This window comes from Triturus cristatus, chromosome 8 (assembly GCF_964204655.1).
Source record: "Triturus cristatus chromosome 8, aTriCri1.1, whole genome shotgun sequence".
Classification (NCBI taxonomy): domain Eukaryota; kingdom Metazoa; phylum Chordata; class Amphibia; order Caudata; family Salamandridae; genus Triturus; species Triturus cristatus.
In genome coordinates, this window is record NC_140591.1 from 103,874,527 (window position 1) to 103,896,674 (window position 22,148).

Consider the following 22,148-nt stretch of genomic DNA (forward strand, 5'->3'; position numbering starts at 1 on the left):
AAAATGCACAAGATCTGCAGTGGTGGCTCACAGACAGCAATGGGCTCAGCGTCAGACCCCTCTGCCTTCCCCACCCAGAGTTTGTCTTGACAAATAAGTCACTCCTGGGTTGGGGCAGCGATCTGGGAGAGGTGGCGATCAGAAGACTTTGGTAGCAACTGAATCTCAGCTGCACAGCAACCTGTTAAGTTATTCGTTTGGCATTTAAAGCCTTTCTTTCTTCCATCAAGGAAAGGCTGGTTCAGGTGTTCATGGACACCACTGCCATGTGGTATTGCAACAAGCAGGGTGGGGTTGTTGACCAGGTGTCAAGAGGGCCTCTGTCTCTGGCTGGACATGGCTGAAACATAGCATTTTTCAGATGGTTTAACATCTGGCAGGCTCGTTGAAAGCCAGAATAGACAAACTAAACCATTGATGCCTTGCAAATCACAAATGGCGTCTCCATCCAGAGGTGGTGCAAGGCATCGTTAGAGAATGGGGACAAACTTGGTTAGATCTGTACGCTACTTTAGAGAACGTGCTAAGTCAGCACTCCTGCACGTTGGAGTTGACCAAGGTGTTTCCTACTCGGAGACTCATTTTCTCTTGAGTAGAGCTCAGGACTCCTGTACTACTTTCCACCAATACCATTCCTGCCAGAGTTATCAAGAAGATCAGGATGACCAAGACTAAGTAATCTTAGTGGCTCTGGATTTGGAAAGGTTAGTCTGGTATTCTGAACTCCTTAGCCTGAGTGTCTGTTCTTCAATCAGACTGCCCTTCCTGTCGGATCTGCTGTAACAGCAATATGGTAGGGTCCTTCTCCCAAACCTGCACACTGTACATCTATAAGCATAAGGATTAAGCAGCCACAGTTGAGGGTATTTGACCACCCTCCCTCCGGAACTGTGTGATGTCTTTCTGGCAACCATGTTTCCCTCCACAAAAACGATTACGTCTGCTGATATGCTGCCAAATGCGTTGATCCGCTGCCTACACCTTTGTCTGAAGTTCTTTTATTTTGCCTTATCCCTTGCCTGGCTGGCTTTGCCTTGGACACAGTTAAAGGATACCTTTCTGCCATTTCAGCTTTCTTGTGGTTGCAGGATCAACCCTCCCAGTTTGTCACCTATTGTGACTTGTTTCTTAAAAGGGTTGCAGCATGTCTCCCCCCTACACCTTTCATTATGCGACAATGGGATCTTAATCTAGTTCTCACCTTCTCAATGTATTCACCACTTGACCCCATGCAAAGCTGCCCTCTGAGGCTGCTGACCATCAAAGCAGTCTTCCTCCTGACATTAACATCTGCCAGGAGGGTTAGCAAATTGCAGGCGCTTTCTGTTAATCCCCTTACACCTTCTTTTCCCTGAAAAAACTGGTCTTCCAGAGCCCTGCCTCCTTCTTAGCAAATGTGGTTACAGCTTTTCATATCTGGCAGAACATCACCCTGCCTACTTTTTGCCCCACCCCACCTTTCCAAGAAAGAGAAGAGACTCCACCACCTCTATCAAAAAGAGCATCTACATCAATTGTACCAACGACTTCTGGGTGGAAAATGAACTCTGCGGAATTTGCAGATACGAAGAAAGTGAAGGCAGTTCACAAGAGAACCATCTATAGATCGCTTGTCCTCTGTATAACAAAATGCTGCGCAATGGACAAGAAGCAACCCCCCTGAGGGCTTGAAAGCTCATTTCATCATAGCTCAAATGTGACCACAGCGCTAGCAAGAGGAATCCCAGTCCTGGACATCTCTCAAGCAGCTAAGTGGGCATCACTGCACACGTTTGCCAAGCACTATTCCCTAGACAATCCGGTTTGGTGAGATGGGCATTTCGCCCAATAGGTCCCCGGGACATATTGTGTCAACAGTCTGCGGACCCTCCTGCAGAGAGAGATTGCTTTGGTAGCTATTCTAAGAGAAGGAATCTGCTGCTAGAAGTCTCTGTCAGATGAACAAGTTACTTACCTTTGATAATGCCTTATGTAGTAGACTCTATCTAGCTGCATATTTCTTACCTACCAATGCATCCTTCCCATACCAAACTTCTCAGCCACTGCAGAAGGCACGGTGGCGGCAGAGGCAGTTCACACCAGCAGGGGCAGTTATCCTCCTGCTGCAGCAACCACTGACCAGCCAGTAAGGGGAAGAATACAATATAGACTCCAGGTTGGCGAGTCATCTCTTTATGTGAAAGGGTCTTACTAATTGTTTCAAAGGTGTACGCCAAGGATTTCCAACATTTACTCTACTAGTAGCTACTTATGTTCCTTGGAATTCATCTTGAGCTACTAATAATAGCATTGTAATCTTGATTATATCAAACACTATCATGTTAGTGGTCACCCTATACAAGATTGCCATTGGTGAACACCTGCGTGAATCAGGCAAGTTTATGGGTTCTCAGCAGTAGTGTAAAAAAACCTTTGTCATTATAGAATGTCTCTTTCTGAAAACTTCTTTCCACAGATTCCTCACCATAGAATATGCCCCCCAGTGTCAGACTGGTACTGGAACATCTTGAGCAGTACCTCTGCCCACCGGTAGGTGGCGCCTGATGGCTCCACAATCACACCGTCCATGTAGAGAGTGATGTATATGGTGCCTATATAGACATCACCCTGGCCTGCTTACATCAGTTTCTTTATTTCCATATGAACAGTACAGATCTGGAAAGCTGTCACAGGACAGAATGGTGCCCCTGCTGGATTACCATTATCGGGATCGCCATAGACGTCAGCTGATTCCTCTGGATCCTCACCCGTATCCAGATGACGCCGACATGGGTGCCACCACTCTTCCCGGCCCAAGTTCCACCACGCCACTCTAATCTCTGACTCTGAGAGGGTGCTCCTCTGACGCAGCTCTGGACCGGCCGCCCCTGGACAGACCCTTTTTACCTGAAGGGCCCAATGTATGGCCGCTTTGAGTACTAAACCTACCCGAGGAAAAACCTTTTAAGAGAAGCTTGATGGCGCCAGTGGCCTGGGCACCTCTCCACACTCTAGCCTGGTTTCTTCTCAGTGCCTTGCCATTTAGGATGGCGCATCTTATGTGACAGTAATGTGCAGGGCGGGAGAGGTCCTTGACCTGCAGTTGCCATCAGTCGAAGTCGAGACCAATGTCTTGACTAAGGTGCTTTACCCGGGGCCAGGGTTGTTCCCCTTTTTTTGAGGCCCTTGCGTTCTCATGGGGACATGGGTCAAACCCTGCACAGGGTGCTTGCCTGCTGACCTCGTCCCACCCCTAGAGACCAAACCTTCCTCTCCCAGCTTCCCTCCCCAAGAGCCTGGTGGTGCAGGGCTCGACAGCCAAGGCTAACCCATGCACGTTCCCTACCAGATAGGAAATCCGAGTGTCTTGCACACCTTTGATAAGCGATTCTTCTCTTCCACTAGCTTAGCATTGGCGTTAGTGAACACCGCGTGACTCTGGCCTAAATTTCCAAGCCTTGTGGACTTCAGTTATGTAACTGTTTTCCATGTTGCCTGAAGAGGGCTGAGGCAGCAAAGTACGCCATTCAGTGTGGGCTGGACACCACTGACTCCTTAGGCTGGACCATGGCCTCAACAGTGGCACTTCGCTGCCATGCCTCCGGTATTAGGGTGGTGTCCGATCATCTCTGATTGGCATGCCCTTTAGCACCCACCGATTCGGAAGCAAAGCTGACATGAAGCTTGAGTGCTTCAAAGGAAAGCCTTTCCTTGGGCCCCTGGCACCAGCGACGGTCCTTTAGGCCTTGCCGTGGCCGGGAATTCCATGGGCATCCGCAGTAGGAGCCTTGCTCACCAGCCCAGCAAGCTTCCCAGTGGCAGGGATGCTTATCCCGTAAAGGACAGGGTGCCCACTCCCCATGTATGTATGGTCCAGTCCCCCACTCCTCTGGCTGCTGCAGCCTCCAAACCTCTTAAATAGACCCTAAATTCAGCATACCCATGATCGGGCACCACTTTCCTCCATTTCAAGATATAACGTCGACAAGGGGTGTGGGGGGGGTTCCAAATTGTACTGATGGTTTATGCCCTTCTATTCCTGGAAACCCCTCCACCTTTACCACCATCCCCAGAACCGCTGAGGGAGGACCATCTCCCCTTGGTCCATCATGAAGTGCAGGTTCTGCAGACCAAAGGAGCCATCAAGAGTGCATCTGCATCAGAATTAGAACGTGGTTGTTAAACCTGATACTTTCTGGTGCCGGAAAAGGGCGGAGCCCTCCGTCCTATACTAGCTCTCCAACCTCTCAGCGCCATTTTACAGAAAGACATTCAAGATGCTCACCTTGGCAAAGATTCTGTCTGGCCTGGACCGTGGAGACTGGATGGTGGTGTTGGACCTTCAGGACATATATTTCGACATTACTGTTCTGCATGACTGTGGGCATTACTTGTGGTTCATGGTAGGCCACAAGCCTTTCCTGTTCATTGTGCTCCCCTTTGGCCTCACCTGTGCCGCTTGGGTGTTCACTGAAGTGATGCATGTGGTTGCAGCACATCTGGCTCGCATCACTCACATCCAGACTATGGCGGACTTTATGCAGTTGCAGTTGGTGGGGTTTCACTGTCCGTATGCCAAAGTCACACCTGACTCCCTTTCGTCACAACCATTCTGGACACTGCAGTTCCACGCCTATCCTCTGGAACAGAGTCCAGGACATTTGCGCTATTATCCCGGTGTTTCAAACTCTGCCTTGAACTCCGTGCGACAGACTCTGAGGCTCCTGGGTCTAATGGCCTGGCTGGTGAAGTTTGTTCAATGGCATATGCAGGCTCTGTAGTGGGACCTGAAGTCCCAGTGGCACAGCACCAGGGGAATCTGACCTGCTCCAGATTTCGGGGGGAAATGCAAAAGATCAGCAGTGTTGGTCGATGACCCATGATTGCGTCGGCAGCAGACCCCTCTCCCTTCCCGAGATGTCAGTAGTGACAGATGCATAACTTATGGGTTGGCCCTTTGGGAGAGATGGAGATCAGAAGACTCTGCAGCAGAAGCTCACCTCAACATCAATCTGCTGGAGCAGAGAGCTGTTCTCTTTGAATTTAAAGCCTTCCTCTTATCCATCAAGGGAAGGCTGGTTCAAGTTTTCACATACAATTGACCGCCATGTGATTTTGCAACAAACAGGGCAGAGTGGGGTTGTGGATCTGTGCCTGGAGGCTCTGCGCCTCAGGGCTTGGCTGGAGTTCTTCCTGATTTCACAGTACTTGGTGGTATCTCTGAACTCCATGGCAGATTAACTCAGCTGCAGATGCCTTGCTGATCACGAATGGCATCTACTTCCGGTGGTGGTGCAAGGTCTCTTCCAAGATTTGGAGGAACCTTGGTTAGATATGTTCTCCACCTCTGAAAACACGCAATGTCAGCTTTTCTGTTCTTTGGCGTTTTCAAAGACAGTCTCTCTGAGGCTCATTCTGTATAGACTGGAACCCGGGACTCATGTATGCCTTTCTGGTGATACTGCTCCTGCCCCGGGTTCTAGAAGATCAAGACAGACTGGGCCAAGTCACCAGACTGAGCAAGGAAAGTTTGGTATTCCGAACTCCTGAGCATTTGTCCTTCACTCAGGCTGTCGCTTCAGGGGTATCTCCTGTCGCTGCAACAGGTCAGGGAAGTCTTTTTGAGGATAATTTGAGAAGATTGCAATTGTTACCAGCTATAGGCCGAGTATTGCAGCTGTTTAAAATTCAGTAGCCTCCCACCAGTATACACTAACTTAGTAAAGGGTTATATTAACTTCAGGTAAGCCAGGATGTCTACCTTCGTCCATGACCACCCTCCATTGGAGAGTCCGCTTTTGGCAGCTCAGTTTTTACACTCCACCACTGATCCATTGACGGTGCATTTTGGGTGATGCGAAGGTTTGCATGCAAGATTCAGTTGAAAGATTGAACAGGGGAATCTTTTGAATCATTTGTCTATTTACATGATGAGGATAACTGCTAATGGGTTTGATCAAAATAAACGAAAAATAAATAATTTTGTTTTTCTAAGGCTGTCCATTATATTTGTTTATCTCTTGAATCAATTATGAGCTGTTTGGCGTTTCTTGCATTCTTTACTTCATGGTTTAAGATATAGTTCAACTAACCTTCCAGATTATGCGCAAAGGGCATCCTGGAGAGACTGGTGTACACCTCTGTGCATAGCCAACTATTTTCAGTGGCAGCTTCAGTTGAATATATTTGCCTTTACCAGACCAATGGTGTCCTTCCTCTGTCTCATCTCTGGAAAATGAAGAATGTGTGACCAGTCTAATCCACAGTTTTAATGATAACTTACTGTTGATTAAGATTTCCTTTCTTTTGTAGCGGCAGAAAAATGCAAGTTTGGGAAACCCACGATACTTCAGTGATTCCTGTATGGATAATGTTGCAGCCCCAAATAGTGGTATGTTACATTTTCTTGTAGACAATTTTGCAACTGTAAGTTGCACTCAAGTACATCTCTTTAGCAGTCACAAAGTGTTTGTATACTCTTTTTCAGACCATTTTGTTGTTGTGAGGGGAAATTGAATACATTAAGTTAATATTAAATAACTGCCGGTCCTTAAATGGATCTTATAAAGTCTCACTAAAATTCTTGAAGTTCAAAGATGCATTCTGAACAGTGGACATCATGCTGTGCCTGCATAGTAGCTTTATTGACATACCCAAGCATTACAATAATTCACCTCTGCATGTGTGAACCCTGAAACACTTTTGCATATCATATCAAAGGGCAGTGTTTCCAACTTTTAAGAAAGTCTAAGGAACGTACCCTTTCTCAGCACTACATAAACCATAACATCTATAAATGAGGAAAGAAGCAGCGTGGTATGTGTATCATTAGGAGAGCTTAAAAGCATTATTTTTAAGAGTCCAGGATGATGATGATCTTGCTGATGAAAGTGGGATATCTGAGCACAGTGGACTTTTACTTCCACAGATTTTCTGACCAGAGGTCTTACATACATAGCACATTAAAGCCTTTTCCACATTAAAGATTAACACAGAAAGAGCATTATGTTTCTGTTCCTTAACCACAATGCCATATAATGTGACATTTGTGTCAAGTACATGAAGAAAATGCTGGTGATAGGGATAGGCTGGCACTTAAAAAAGAAGAACAAATGACTCAGTTAAAAAATAAAGCCTCCATTTGGCGAAAAAAAAGAACATCTGAGGTGATTTGAAGAGGCCCACTGAGCTTGCCACTAATGTGCAGTCTTCAGATCTTTTAATGATGCCTCAGTTTCTGAGCCAGATGCACTGAGGGAAATATGCTTTTAATCCCAAATCAATAGAAGTTATTCCATTACCTACATCTGATATTCCTATCTACCGAGTTCTGCTACTGCAGCCTCAAAAAGGACACATTGTCGATTCTGCTCTGTCGGCTATGTTTATCACCATTGGTTTCAGCAGAGTCAGGTAAGCTCATTGTGTCTGCTAAGATGTTTAAGTTCGCTGCACTGTTCAAAGGCATATTAAAAAGCTGCATCAGGTTAGCAGTAGTTGATTGCTTAGAAGAAATCAAACTTTCAGCTTCCAAGATCTGCCATCAAAGATGGGGTCTACAACACCATTGACTATGGCTGTCAATTGATGCACCATCAATGAACATCCTGTCTCTGTAGCACCATTGATAGTGATATCGTTGGTTGAAGTGCTGCATAAACATTTGAAGTTTCTTCTATACAGTACTCCTCAACTGACCTTGAATCTGTTAGTTGTTACTCAGCTGGTTGCAAGCTCTTTCGTTGTAGATAAGGGATACCATTTGACAGCAGGAAATGCTATGTCACCAGTGGCAGATATTTCAAAGATGCCATCAATATGAATTCTTTAGTCACTGATGATTTTCTCTCTGAATATTTTCACAACCACCTGAACTTCTCTTTGACCAACCAGTAATTGTTGTGGGGGATGAAGAATGATGATGCAAGTCATCATATTAAATCATGCTTTAGTTGTGATAGTGTTTATCAAGAAGCTGTGGATGCTAGTCAGCTCTTCATGCCATACATGGAGTAAGGCTTGGATGATAATAAGGTGGTATATCCACATCCATCCTATTACTTTTACTAATTTACATCTTAATGCCGTGAATGACAGCCATTGTAATGCTCACCCAGTTGTTCCAATGATTCCAGCCCCAAGAGGTACACTGGAATCATTATACGGAACGAGTAAAACCGTTGCTCAAAGGCTATCCTAAATCAAAACACAAATTCTTCCCATAACCATTGAGGTTGCCTTAGCAGGCTTCAGTTCTGCCTGTGTCTATATTGAAGGTGCAAAGGACCAGGCTTCCATTGATGCAGACAGAGCCTTAAATATAATGTTTGAATGATAATGGCCGTACATATTACCAGGGGATGACATTCAGGAATAGATGTCTGTTTACATCTTGACCATAGCCATATTAAACACTTTGAAGATTGCCATGAGGATGGCAATGGTGAAACAGGTGATCATGTAGATGACTTTAAAGATAACCTACAAGATTATAAATCCACCTCATGCACTTAGGTGGGATGAATTATTTGTGCCTAGTGATGGCTCCCCCAGAGTCTATGCCAAACAACTCTTCTCCATTCTCTGGTTGAGCTAGCAGCATAGAAATGTAATTTGCCTATAACATGGATGGAAGAATCCAGTTTTCTTTATCATTTTAAAAAGAAATCTAAAAGGCTGTGGGAGGAAAGCAACCGAACCTTAAATTCCTACTATTTTTTCGTGTAATATAGTTACAATTGAAAAGAAATACTATGCCCCAGTAACAACTCCCTTGTGCCTGATAAATCGGGCCACGTTATAGTCAGTGTTGTTGGATGTGGCACAGAGAAAATCCAGAAGCTCTTCTACTCCCTGTAAAACCACTCCTGACACGGAGGGTAGATGTTGGGATGCTATGTGCCATAGTCACCAGATAAGACCAGCAGTTCTGGCATGACAAAGTGCCATTCTTACATAGTGTCTGAAGAGGATAAAAAAAACAAGCTTAGACACTTCTAAAGTAAAGATAGTTAACCTTTGCATTGATTCGGCAATGTATTCACTGACATTTGGCTTTTAGCAAATTGGTAATTTTGTCACATTAAAATGTTATGGATGGTTAAAGAGTAGAGTACTTCTTTTAGGCCTGAAGTACAAACAAAAAAATGTAAAACACCATTTAAATGGTGACAATATTTATAGGAAACATGTGGCTAAAGCTCTGCAAACCATTTAATCTGATACAGAACCATCCAGATCTGTAGTTATTTTTCATCATCAAAATTATTACAGACTTCTATTACTACAAAGGGGTTGTTACATCCAAAGAGATAATTTTCCTCCGAACAGGTGAAGGCTGTGGATTTTATCACTATGACCAACCTCAAAGACAACACAAAGGGCAAGGTTGATCCAAACAAAACCGAAATAACCAACCTTCTAAGTCACAAACCTAGTCAAAGGAAGCCTGACTTGACTTTGTCTCCACCACACCTAACTTCTCTGCCAGTGAGGGGTCCAATTCAACATTAGTCCATCAAATGGCGAAATATGGCATTTGACAGATGGGTGCTGGACAAAAGGCAAAAAAGACATGCTCTAAAGAAAAGTGCTGTGAAACCACCATGGAAGACAAGGTACAGACATCCTATCTTTAACCACAGAGCTCTTAAAGCTGGTCCAGAGGATGTAGACGAGTGTCCAAGAATCAAAGAAAGCAGTACTTTGACACCCTTGCCCATCCTGAAGAGTGGAGCTTCAATGTGAGGAATTACTGAATTTGCTCCTGTTCATTGGGAAAATACCTGGAAGTTGCATGCTTAAAAGTCCTCATTTTGCAAAAACATCAGAAGTTTCTATGGTAATGGTGAACAGACTCAATTTTCAGTTCAAATACCTGCTGCTTGGGCTGAATTTAGTCCTCCACATTTATATCAAATTGAGGCACCACTTGCAGCTCAACTTTGAATAGAACAAGTTACTTATCTTCAGTAATGCCTTCTCTAGTAGAAATCCTATCCAGCCACAGATTTTTTACCTTCGAATATCCCCAGGCGTCGGGCTGGCTCCAGAAGATTTTCAAGCAGTACTCCTGTGTGCCGTCATTCGACTCAGCGGCGTCAGCACTGGAAGTGACATACACGTTACCTATTTAGCACGCTAATATCAGTTACATAAGTGACTTTCCACGCCAAGAGTGTGGAGCTATGATGAGAATTGGCCACTTGTGTGATAAACTAAGGCCTTGAGAATGTGTCCCTTTCACTGTAATCGGTTCGTTGAGTGGGGAGGATGAGCGGGTCGGTGCGGAATCTGCAGATAGTCTCTTCTAGATAAGGCGTTACTGACGGTAAATAACTTGTTTATCTGATAGAGGCTTCTAGCCTCAAATTCCTTCTCTTAGAATAGATATCCAAGCAAACCTTCATCAGAGGTGAGACTGCAAAACCATTAAAATTAGAAGGTCCTGCAGGACTGAACGGGCAAACTGCCTGTCACAACGGACCTGACTGTCCAGGCAGTAGTGGTTAGTGAACACGTGCAGTGAGCCATATTGCTATCGACAGATGTCCAGGACCCAGGCGCCGTGTGTTAACGCAGTGCTCACAGCTTTGCCTCTGGTGGAGTGAGCCCACAAGCCCTCAGGGGTTTGCTTCTTGGCTAATGCGTTGCAGATCTTAATGCATAGAACGATCCATTTGAGATGGTCCGTTTCAGCACTGCCTTCCCTTTTTTAGCTCCTACAAAGCCCACGAAGAGTTTAGTCAGCTGGTAATTAATTTGTACGATTATGGTTGAACGACAATGCTCTTTTTGGGTCTAGTTGGTGGGGTCTCTCCTCTTTGGAGGAATGAGGCGGAGCAAAGGTGGTCGGCAAACCGATATTCTGGCCTACCTGGAAGGGAGTCCACCTTCAGAACAAAGGCACGTGTCCGAAAACTAGCTTGTCCGGTTAGAAGGTAATATGAGGAGGTTGTACAGAGTGCCTGCAATACGCTGAACCTCCTGGCCAATGTTATGGCCACTTAAAACTGTACTTTAGATGGCTAATAGACTAAGAGGGTAAATGTGCAGAGGCTTGAATGGTGCACAAATGAGAAGGGTGAGGACTAGGTTGAGGTCCCACTGAGGCATGATGAATGGCGTAAGGTGAAACATATGCTGCATGCCTTTAAGGAACCCAGCCACAACAGGTGATTTTAGGAGAGACGGTTGGCTCCACAACCACAAAAATGCTGAGATGGCAGAGAGATAGCCTTTAACTGAGCCCGAGCCATGCTACACCAAATATAAAGGGAACATGAGAACCTTGGATAAAGATGCAGAAAGGGGGTAGACGCTTCAGGAAGCACACCATGCCACAAACTTGCTGTTAGAATAACAGTCAGACTTCGGGAGAGAGCTCGAAAGCTGTCAAGTGGTTGCTCGATTGCTATGCATGCAGGTGATGGGTGCGCCAGTTCAGGTACAGGACCCTCACCTATTGCTGCGACAGAAGATCCTCTCGTAGACGCAGCCTGACTGTAGGATTGATGGTCATGCTCAACAGCTGGGGATACTGTACTCTGTGCCCAATCTGAAGTCACAGGAATTACTTGGACCCTGTAGTTTTTGATCTTGAGATCTCTGGGCAGAAGTGGTATGGGCCGAAAGGCATAGAGGAGGCTGGAGCTCCACTTCAGACTAAAAGCATCTCTGAAGTCTCCTTGGAAACTCCAGCATTCAAAACTGCTGACATTTTGTTTTCTTTGGTGGCGAACAAATCTAACCAAGGCTCTCCACACTGCTAAAAGACACCCTGCACCACCTTCCAATGAAGACGCCATTTGTGATTCTCTCTGCATCTTTGGCTGAGTTTGCCTGCTCTGGTGTTGAGCCACCAGGAAAATACCCTGACGTTCCAGCCATGTCTAGAGAGACAGGACCTCTTGATGGGGGGTGTCCATGACCGCACCCCACCCTGTTTGCTGTACCACATGGCGATGGAATTGTCTGTGAAGACTTGCACCCGCCTTCCCCTGATCGAACAAAAAAAGGCTTTCAGTGCCAAGTGAACCGCCCAACGTTTCAACAGGTTCATGTGGAGCTCGGATTCCACCAGAGTCCTTTTGATCTCCACCTGTCCCAGATGGCCGCCCCAGCCCAGGAGTGACACATCTTTTACTACAATCTGCTCTGGCTAGGGAAGGGGGGTCTGCCACTGACCCAGTTGCTGGTCGGTAACCACCATTGCAAATCTTTTACAGTTCCCTTCAAAGATCTGGACCATGTTGAAGAGATTCTCTTGATGCTGTGCCCACTGGGCCTTTGGGTCCCACTGCAGAGCCTGCATATTTCAGCAAGCATGAGTAACCAGTAAGATGCTGGAGGCCATGAGGCAGACATCATCAGTCAGTGTCAAGGAAATCCAGGATAGATGCTAAAATATCGGAATCATAGCCTGAATATCCTGGACTCTCCACTCGGCAGGAGAGGCCTGAATCAACACTGCGTTCAGAACGGAGGGTCATTCGGGCGCAACTTCGAGTGTAGGAGGCTGTCCGTAGTCTGAAGGTGAGAGATGATGGGCCAGGGCGGGCCCGCCTTTAGCAGCCAGTCATCGAAGAGCTGCAACCACTGCCATCACTTTCGGTGCACTGGTTGGGCCACTAAGGAGCACTGCAAACAAAGTGCTCTTGGCCCACCGTGAACCGGGGCAGAAGGCAAAATATTTTTTTTTTTCCAAGGGGGCCGTAGACAAGCCCACAGACCTGGCCATAGCTTTGTTGTCCTTAAAGCACTCTATTGGAAAATATCCTTATCTAAAGGGTCACCCCAACCTTTTTGCCTTCCTCCTCCCCTTTTTCTGACCTTGTTTTTGTTGGCTTTGGGACTCTGGGCACTTTACCACTGCTAACCAGTGCTGTCTCCCTTAAATGTGATGACATTGGCTTATCCAAAATTGGCATATTTATTGTAGCTATAAGGCCCTAGTAAAGTGCACTACATGTTCCCAGGGCCTGTAAATTAAATGCTACTATTGGGCCTGCAGCACTGATTGATCCACCCACATAAGTAACCCTTTAAACATGTCTCAGGCCTATCACTGTGGAGCCTGGGTGTGTGTAGTTTCACTGCCACTTCGACTTGGCATTTAAAACCCCCAGCCAAGTTCTAAACTCCCCTTTTATTACACATAAGACACCCATGCAGAGGTCCTAGGTAGCCCACAGGGCCGGCTGCTGTGTAAGTAAAAGGTAGCACATGTACCTTTTGCTTGTCCTAGTTGTGAAAAAACCCTACATTCGTTTTTCACAACTGTGAGACCTACTCCTCTCATAGGTTAAGATTGGGAATTCCTTAATACACTTTTAAACCTACTTTTCCTGATTAGAAAGGAATAGTTGTCATGTTTCTTGGAACAGTAATTATAAATCCTCTTTACTAGTAAAGTTGTTTTTAGCATTACCATTTTAGAAATGCCACTAAGAATGAGACGTTTGTTAGACCTGATAGTCTTGAGGTAGTGCTTCTCTACACTTCTTGCTATTTCCTCCTGAGTTTATCTGATTCTCTTTTACTGGCCTTAGGGCTCTGGGCACTTTTCCACTGTAAGTGTGCGTGCCCTTTCTATAAATGTTAGGAAGTAGTGCTGACCTTGTATTTCCAAATATGTTCAGCCTTCCACTGCAGGTCTGTGTGCGTGCAATTGTACTTATGCTCTGGTTGGCCTTTCTAAGCCAGTGACCAAACCTGAGGAGACCATTCACTGCCTCTAGAGCAACCCTGGGGTAAGTATCAAGGGGTGAAGCAAGTGGTAGGTGAAAGGAAGGGCAGGTACCAATTTGTGTTCCCTGTCCAGGTAGTGAAGAATACCTATATGAGTTTTCATTACCTGAGGTCTGCTCTTCCCAGAAGTTAGCATGGGGAAATTCTGAAGTCTCCTTAGGCTGCAATAGGGGTTTGCTGTGGAGCAGTCTCATAATGTTTCTTATCATTGGATTCACACACTCCCCCCTCCTGTAGTAAAAGTGGATTTGTCATTGATAGCTCAGAAATGCCACTCCTGGGAAGTGTATATATTTGTTATTACCCAAACTTTACTTATTCAATCTGAAAGAAACAGTTATAGATTCCTTACCTTAGAATCACCGTCGGACTGGATCCGGAAAGTTTTTCATCAGCAATACCCCTGCACGTCGAAAGGTGGCGTCGGTCGGCTCCGCATTAGTCATTGGCGTCGTGGTCGCTGGTATGACGTTGCTGTAGCTACATTGAAGTCTGCGTGTGAGGGTGGCGTCAGTTCTTTCTTTTGTCCACGCCAGCCAGCGCAGATTCGGAGAGAGCGGTACCTCCAATCACTTTTGTCGACGCCGTTGTTGCTGAGTCTATCAACTCCTGGTGCATGAGGGATGCCTGGTTTCAGTACCTGCGGTTCCTGTAGCTGACTGATGTTGGTGATTGATCCGCACCTAGTGTGCCTGTTTTGCCTGAAGCGCGACCACGATCCCAAGTTGTGCTCCGACTGCCGGACCATGAATCCGAAGTCTTTGCGGAAGCGCTCCTTAAAGCTTCTCGAGCACCGGCAGTCAGCTCTGTGCCTTTAGAGGTCGCGGTTGAGGGACTGATCGTGGAGCCACCACCACCAGTCTTCTTCTAAGTCTTCGCACTCTTCAGGTAAGCGAAACACAAGAAGTCATTGAAGATGCGTCGTCGCTCTTCGGCTTCTCCCCGTCAGTCGGCCGACGCGACAAGGGATGCGGGTGGTGCCCCTTCCGCGGCTCCGCATGCAGAGCCCGAAGGGTCAACTCAGTTTCCCTCCCTTCCCGGGACCCCGAACGACCCTTGCCCAGCTTCGCTAATTTTATGAAGCGATGCATGCCATCTTTGGGCAGTCCGACTCCACCGGCGTGCCGTTGGGCCCTGTGGACTCTGCTGGGGGCCCTGGGGCTTCAGCGGCTAGAGCACCGCAGGGTCCCCTTGGATCCAGGTCTGGATCCAGATCGGCACCGGTCGACCTAATTACACCTCTCCCGTGCCAAATCCACAGGCACCACGTCCGCAGCAAACGCTGGTTGTGTCCCCAGCCGGCGTCAACCCCGGCCTCCACCTCAAGGTAGACACGGAGCTAGACCGGTGTCGACCGATGCGGGATCTGGCGCTGACTGATACTTTTGTGCCCTTTTTCTACCCTGGCTCTTTTAGACCAGATTGGCAGCCAGAGGAGAGGGAGGAGGACTGGGGGAGGGAGGGGTGAGGGGGAGTCTGTAGACCCTTTAACTGACCAGTTGGGTTATGAACTGGATTGGAGAGAGGAATTGAGGGTTGCCAGTGGTCTGGATAAATCACCAGACCTTGGCATGTTGTCTCCTCCTACCGTCACTACGGAGGAGGGAGCGCCTTAAGCTGTGGTGTTGCGTAGCGTGGCCGAGGCCCTCAACCTTGAGCTACTGCAGCCAGGGCTAACCTCCTGACAGAGGTGCTTCAACCGGCAGAGAGTTCCTCAGAGCCCCTGCTACCGTTTAATGAAGCCCTCACCGACATCCATTGGGCACCTGGTCCATGCTCAACACGGGCTCCTGTGGATAGGATGATTGCCCGACGCCACCACCCGGCCGATCCCACTTTTCTCTCCCAACATCCCACCCCTGAGAGCTTGGTGCTCCAAGCCTCCACCTCCAAAGGTGCATCCCCTAACGCACCACTTGATAGGGAATCAAAAAAGCTGCCCCAGTGCCCGGAGGAGGCCCGGGCCGTACTCTCCCATGCAGTTGCTGAAGGGAGAGACGCAGCAAAGTTTACTATTGGCTGTGGGCCGGATACCACTGACTCACTAGGCAGGACGATTTCCACGTCGGTAGCCCTTCGACACTACGCCTGGTTGAGGTCGACTGGTTTTTTAGGGGATGTTCAATCCACTCTTATGGACATGCCCTTTGATGGCTGCCGCCTATTCGGCGACAAGGCAGACAATGCGCTGGAGCACTTTAAGGACTCTAGGGCTACGACCAAATCCTTTGGCCTCTCCACCACCCACCCTGCGCAGTCTGCCTTTCGTGGCTACCGAAGGAATGTCCCGCCCAGAGCCACAGGCCAGCGCAAGCTGTTCAGCCCCTTCGCGGCTGGAGACGTGGGAACCACTGCCGTGGGTCTGGGGGCCAGCGGGTGGACCAGTCTGAGATGGGGCGGCCACATTGGGGAAGGCGGAGATCCGAGGCCTCGGGTCTCTGGCGGAATCCGGGCTCCATCAGCCTTCCGGAGCTTCGGGCAATTCGTCTTGCACTCAAAGCATCCCTTCACTTTGTCCGGGGAATAGTAGCGCAGGTGTTCATGGACAACACCACCGCCATGTGGTACTGCAACAAACAGTGGCCCAGCAGGGCTCTGCTCTGGGCACTCTATAGGGCTACCTCTCTGCCATTTCAGCCTTTCTTAGGCTTCCAGATCAACCTGCTCTTTTCAAGTCACCTGTTGTAAATCTCGTCCTTAAGGGCATTACTCCTCTTTTTCCTCCTGTTCACTTTGTAATGCCGCAGTGGGACTTGAACTTGGTTCTTGTATATCTTGTGTGCTACCTTTGAGCCGCTACATAACTGTCCTCTCAGACTTCTGCCTTTCTGGTGGCCATCTCCTCCGCACGCAGGGTGAGTGAACGCCAAGCACTTTCTTCTAAGCCTCCTTTTCTGACTGTTCATCCGGACAAGGTTGTCCTTCGAACTCGTCTTTCCTTCCTTCCCAAAGTGGTTACTCCTTTCCTTATTGGACATCACTTTGTCAACCTTCTTTCTGCCTCCGCATCCATCCAAAGAAGAAGAGAGGGTCCACCATCTGGATCTAAAGCGTGTACTTTCCTTTTACAAAACATTTCCGGGTGGATGACAAGCTTTTTGGCTACGTGGGCACCAAAAAAGATCGGGCCGTGCATAAACGAACCATTTTTAGATGGGTCGTTTTGTGCTCAAAGCTTTTTATTCCTTGGCAAAGGAGGAGCTTCCAGTGGAGTTGCGCGCCCAATCCACCACGGCGATGGCAGCTACCACTGCTTTGGGACGTGGAGTCCCCCTTAATGACATCTGTCCAGCAGCTACGTAGGCATCGCTGCATGTTCACAAGACACTACTGCCTGGACAGCTGAGTACGGAGAGACTGTTCTTTGGCCGTTCTTTTCTTCAGAATTTTCTGGTGTGAACTTAGTTCGCAGACCTATCTCCGGGGGTGGTATTTATTATTTATTTTATTTATTAGAACTTGTAAGGTGCAACAGCTACCCAAAAAGGGTTTCCCGGCGCCGAGATACAGCAGAAAACAATAAATATGACCAGAACAAGCTGATTGAGATTATAGGTCAAAAAGCCAGGTTTTAAGATGTTTACGGAACCTGTCATAGTTTTCCTCCTTGCGAATGAAGAGGGGGAGGGCGTTCCAGTACGAGGGCCCAAGGAAGGCAAAAGATCTGCCACCCATTCTTGCCAGTTTAAATCTTGGAATACAAAAATATGAAAGTGATTGGGAACGAAGACTACGCTTAGGATGGTAGAGCTGGGCCAGAGATAAAAGATAGTTAGGAGCCGTGCCTGCCTTGATTTTAAACATCACGGTCAGAGCTTTGAAGCGAATTCTGTTTTCCACCTTAAGCCAGTGGAGTTTCTTGCGATGAGTTGAGACCTCCGAATGTTTCGAGATTTTACAGAGTAGGCGGACTGCAGCGTTCTGAACAAGTTGCAGTCGGTTAACTACCGCTTTGTTAGAGCCAAGATACAGTACATTACCGTAGTCAAGCCGAGAAGTAATCAAGGCATTGATAACGGTCTTCTGAGTAGAAAGGGGTAACATCCATATGATTTTCCGTAACCATTTGATAATGGTAAGACAAAGACCCACTACTTTGTTTGCTTGTTTACTCATAGAAAGAGTACTGTCCAGAATAAATCCCAGGTTTCGTACATGGGTCACTGGGGAAGGAATTGTGGCCAACTGGTCAGGCCAGTGGGAAGAATTCCACAGCTCATGCTGTTTACCCAGGAGAAGAACCTCCGTCTTGTCTCCATTTAACTTTAGTTGGTTGCTGGTCATCCAATTCAGGATGTTTTGCAGCCCCAGCTTAAGGAGAGAAGAGGAAGAAGGACGGGGCTCTGAGAGGGAGAAAATAATCTGAGAGTCGTCGGCGTAGGTCATCAGGGCGAGTCCAGATTTTTCAGCAATATCAGCTAGAGGTCTCAAATAGATATTGAAAAACAGCGGGCTCAAGATAGAGCCCTGTGGTACGCCGTGTGAGATTGCAAAAGAGTCAGAGCAGGCTATGGAGGAATTTATTTGGAAAGACCTGCCGCTCAAAAAGGACCGGGTCCAGTCCAGTGCCTTACCACACACTCCATTCCTACGAAGTGCCTTGATAAGAATTTCGTGAGATATAGTGTCAAAGGCCGCGCTTAGGTCAAGGAGTACAAGCGCGACTGTCTGACTCTTATCCAGTAGGTTTCTGATATGCTCAGTGACTCCAAGAAGAGTGGTTTCTGTAGAGAAGCCGACACGAAAACCAGATTGTGAGGGGTGCAAAAGAGAATTTTGTTCCACAAAGGAGGCTAAGGTCGAATGAACATGTCTCTCCAAACATTTGAAAAAGGCGGGGAGAAGAGAAATGGGTCTGTAATTTGACAGACATTCAGGCTCAGCATTGGGTTTTTTCAGCAACGGTGTGACCATGGCATGTTTCCAGAGGGTCGGGACAGACGAATCCTCGAATGAAGCATTAAACGTGTTGACAATAACCTTCAGAGACTGGTCATCTAGTAGTCTCAGGATTTTTATCGGGATAGGATCCCTAGCGTAGCCAGACTTTATATTTTTGAGAATGGATTTCATTGAGTCCACCGTGATGGGAGGCCACGCTGCTAAGATGTTATCACCCGGCGAGATAGGGTCCCAGTCAGTGGAAATGGGTGGCACAATATTGTTGACGGACACGTCTCTGATAATTTTCTCAATTTTTTCCACAAAGAAACAGCCAAGATCCTGACACTGTTTCACGTCCAGTGGGGGAGGAAACGCTGAGGTGTGAGCTCCCGCTAGGTCTTTAACTAGTTTAAACAGAGTCTTCGATTTGTTAGAAGCCTCCATAATAGAGCGAGAAACAAAAGAGGCGCGCGTTTTAGTACAGGCTGTGTGGTATAAGTTTCTAGCCTTCAGATAAGTACTTTTGGCATCAGGGTCGTAATCTTTACGCCATTTTCGTTCCAGAACTTTACATCTTGCTTTTTCTCCTTTTAAAAGGTCGTTGAACCAGGGGGCAGGAGGACGGTGTCTGTTAACTTTATTTGTGATGGTGGGTAGACAGTGATCAGCGGCCTCACGGAGCCATCTATCAGTGTCTTCAGCCAAGCGGTTTATATCATGAACCCTCTTGGGGGGGGTCAGAGTGCAGAGTCTGGTTTAACTCCACTAAGTCAAGTAGCTTCCAATTTTTCCTAAATAAGGCTGCGGCATTTGTTTGCGATTAAGTAGTAGATGGGAACGTAATGCTCAATTTAATAAGATGGTGATCTGACCAGCAGGTAGGGGAAGTGTTAAGCCAATGGAGGTCAGTCATATTAGAAAGAACGGGGTCAAGTAAATGACCCTTATTATGGGTCGGACCCTTGTTTATTAGTGCCAAATTTAGGGCCTTTAAATCGTCTAGCAGATTGACACAAACTGCAATAGACTGGTCCTCCAAATGTAAATTGAAGTCACCAATAAGTGAAAATTTTTTAGATGCCATCAAATATGGGGTAATGTGATTCGCTAATGAGGATACCCATTTGGACGGATTTCCAGGCGGACGATACAACAGTATACCTGACATGGTAAAGTTCGAGTTCAGGGAAATTTTAAAAAGTCCTGCTTCGCACTCTGGGATATTGATATGTTCTAATGTGCATTTCAGTTTCCTATCAAAGATGATGGCAATCCCACCCCCCACCTGGTTTTGGCGATCAATCCTAGTAATCGCATAATTTGCAGGGAGGGCGGTTGCCACATCAGGGCCCGCACTCTCGTGCAGCCATGTTTCCGTCAGGAACAGAACGCTGGGGTTAACCTCTATGAGGAGGTTGAATATGTCCAACCGATGCTTAGGAAGTGAGCGACAGTTTGTATTATACAGCACGTATTCCTTCGCCTCTGCAACACGAGGTAGTTTGTGTTTTCTACGCCTTCTAACTGGATCAGGAAAGGGTTGTATTATAGTAGTGGAGAGTTTACATTTCTTACAGGCCGTACACCCGTTAATACGGAGATTGAGCAAAGTACAACATGGGTCGCGGAGAGGGCGCAGCGCTCGCAGTTCCGCGGAAGATCTTACCAGCCTCTTGCAAGCAAGAGGAGTAGGGCCCTCTGCCCCATGCCCCGTACTGGCCCGGACGGGCACAGACGGGCTAGTCTTTGGCGTGTCTTCGGCGTGCTGAGGACGTGTCCGCTGCGCTTCCAGGGGGAGCACATGGTTATAGAGAGAAGGGGGGCGTGTCCCTGTGCCTCGAGGGAGGTGATGGCGGCTTAGGACTCGCGCTTCCCACCCCAGTACAGGCTCCGCTGAGCGGGTAGCGTCGTGATCCCGAACCCAACCGGTGCCGGGTAAGAAGATAATGTGTATTCTTCCAGGCAGATAGCAATGTGCAAATTTGGCAGATGTTAAAAATACAAAGAAAACTTTATCAATACCCCCGGCTTCCGCCTCAAGGGTGACTATACAACAGGTTAAGAATCAATGGCAAAGCAGCAATGTGTGAAAGCAAAATAGTTAAGAGTGCAAAATTGAAGAGCAAAACCCCCGGCTTCCGCCTCAAGGGTAGCTGTAATCAACCAGCAATGTATTGCTGGGATATCTATTCTGAGGTAAGAAATCTATTACTGTTTCTTTCAGATGAACAAGTTTCTTACCTTCGGTAACGATATATAAGTAAGAAACGTAGTTAGTTATAGATTCCTTACCACCCCACCCATCCTCCCCGTTCTGCGAACTGACTTCTAGGGTTAAGGGCTTCCTTTCTGGGCTCTCGTTTTGTGCACCAGTGTTCAGTGTCTTGCATGGCTCTGCGCTTCTTGCGTGGAAAGTTGTGTACAGAACTTATGTCAGCGCGCGAGGCTGGCGCCTATGTACCTACCACAACGTCATTGCGGCGACCACGTCGCCATCAACAAATGCGGAGTCGACCGACGCCACATTTCGCCACGCGGGGGCCCTGCTGACAAAAAACTTTCCGGATCCAGTCTGACACCTGGGGGTAATTCTAAGGTAAAGAATCTATAACTAAGCTATGTTTCTTAAAGATATATTGTTACCGAAGGTAAGTAACTTTTGTTCATGTTCAAGTGATTAAATTACCTTGGCCCGTATTTTCTTTTCAGATTTTTTTTGTTTTATGCGAATATTTCATGTGCACTTAAACATATAGCTCGAGGCATATGAACTGCAGATCACACACTGTGCATAGATCGCCATCTGGTGTTGAGCCCGGATGTTTGCACTTTGTTGTTGTATTGGAAGAAGTCTTTGGAAGTCACAAGATAGGTGACTCCTCCTTTGGACAATGGTGCGCATGGGCATCAACTATATCTTCAGACTGTTTTTTTTCAACCTCCAGGCTCAGATGTGTTAGTCGCGCTCTAGTTCAGTGTCGTTACCGTTCTACCTTTCGACGCGCAATCCTTAACCCATTCTTTGGTATTGTTTCGATCGCGTTTCCCATTCGACGCGCATCTCTCCAAACTTGAATTTTTCGATTCCTTTCGTTGACTCAGGCCTTCAGGCCTAGCTGCTCCATTAGGCCTTTGGCTCATGGAAAGGACTCCTTTCAGAAAGTGTCCTCCATGTGGATCCAAGTTTCCACATGCCGATCTTCACGAGGTGTGTATCCTCTGACTTTCGCCCAAGCACGAGGCCAAAGACTGTCCAGCTTGTGCCTCTTTCCGCTCCAAGAAGACAATTCGGCATTGTCTAGCTCGAAGAAGCATGGCTCGATCTTCAACATCCATACCGGATGATATCTTCCAAGAAGGCATCAATGTTCCGGAGCAGGAGCAGATCAAAGAGGGCAAAATTAGGGCCTCCGACGTCAAAGACATCACTCCAGGGCAGCGCGTCGTAAGTACTGACATCGACCCCACACCCATTCATAAGAAGGCTTCGGTCACACCGTCACCTTTCGGGCCTAGGTGCACACCGGGACAAAACT

General features: G+C 47.2%; 1 protein-coding gene across 2 annotated transcripts in view; it reads left to right on the forward strand.

Annotated features, from left to right (window-relative positions):
- Positions 1 to 22,148, forward strand: part of MAEL (maelstrom spermatogenic transposon silencer) — a 1,256,240-nt gene that overhangs the window by 1,143,587 nt on the left and 90,505 nt on the right. For both annotated transcript variants that reach the window (XM_085621107.1, XM_085621108.1), the window contains one exon: positions 6,292 to 6,370. In XM_085621107.1, the coding sequence (XP_085477233.1) occupies positions 6,292 to 6,370 (79 nt within the window). The remainder of the gene's footprint in view (positions 1 to 6,291; positions 6,371 to 22,148) is intronic.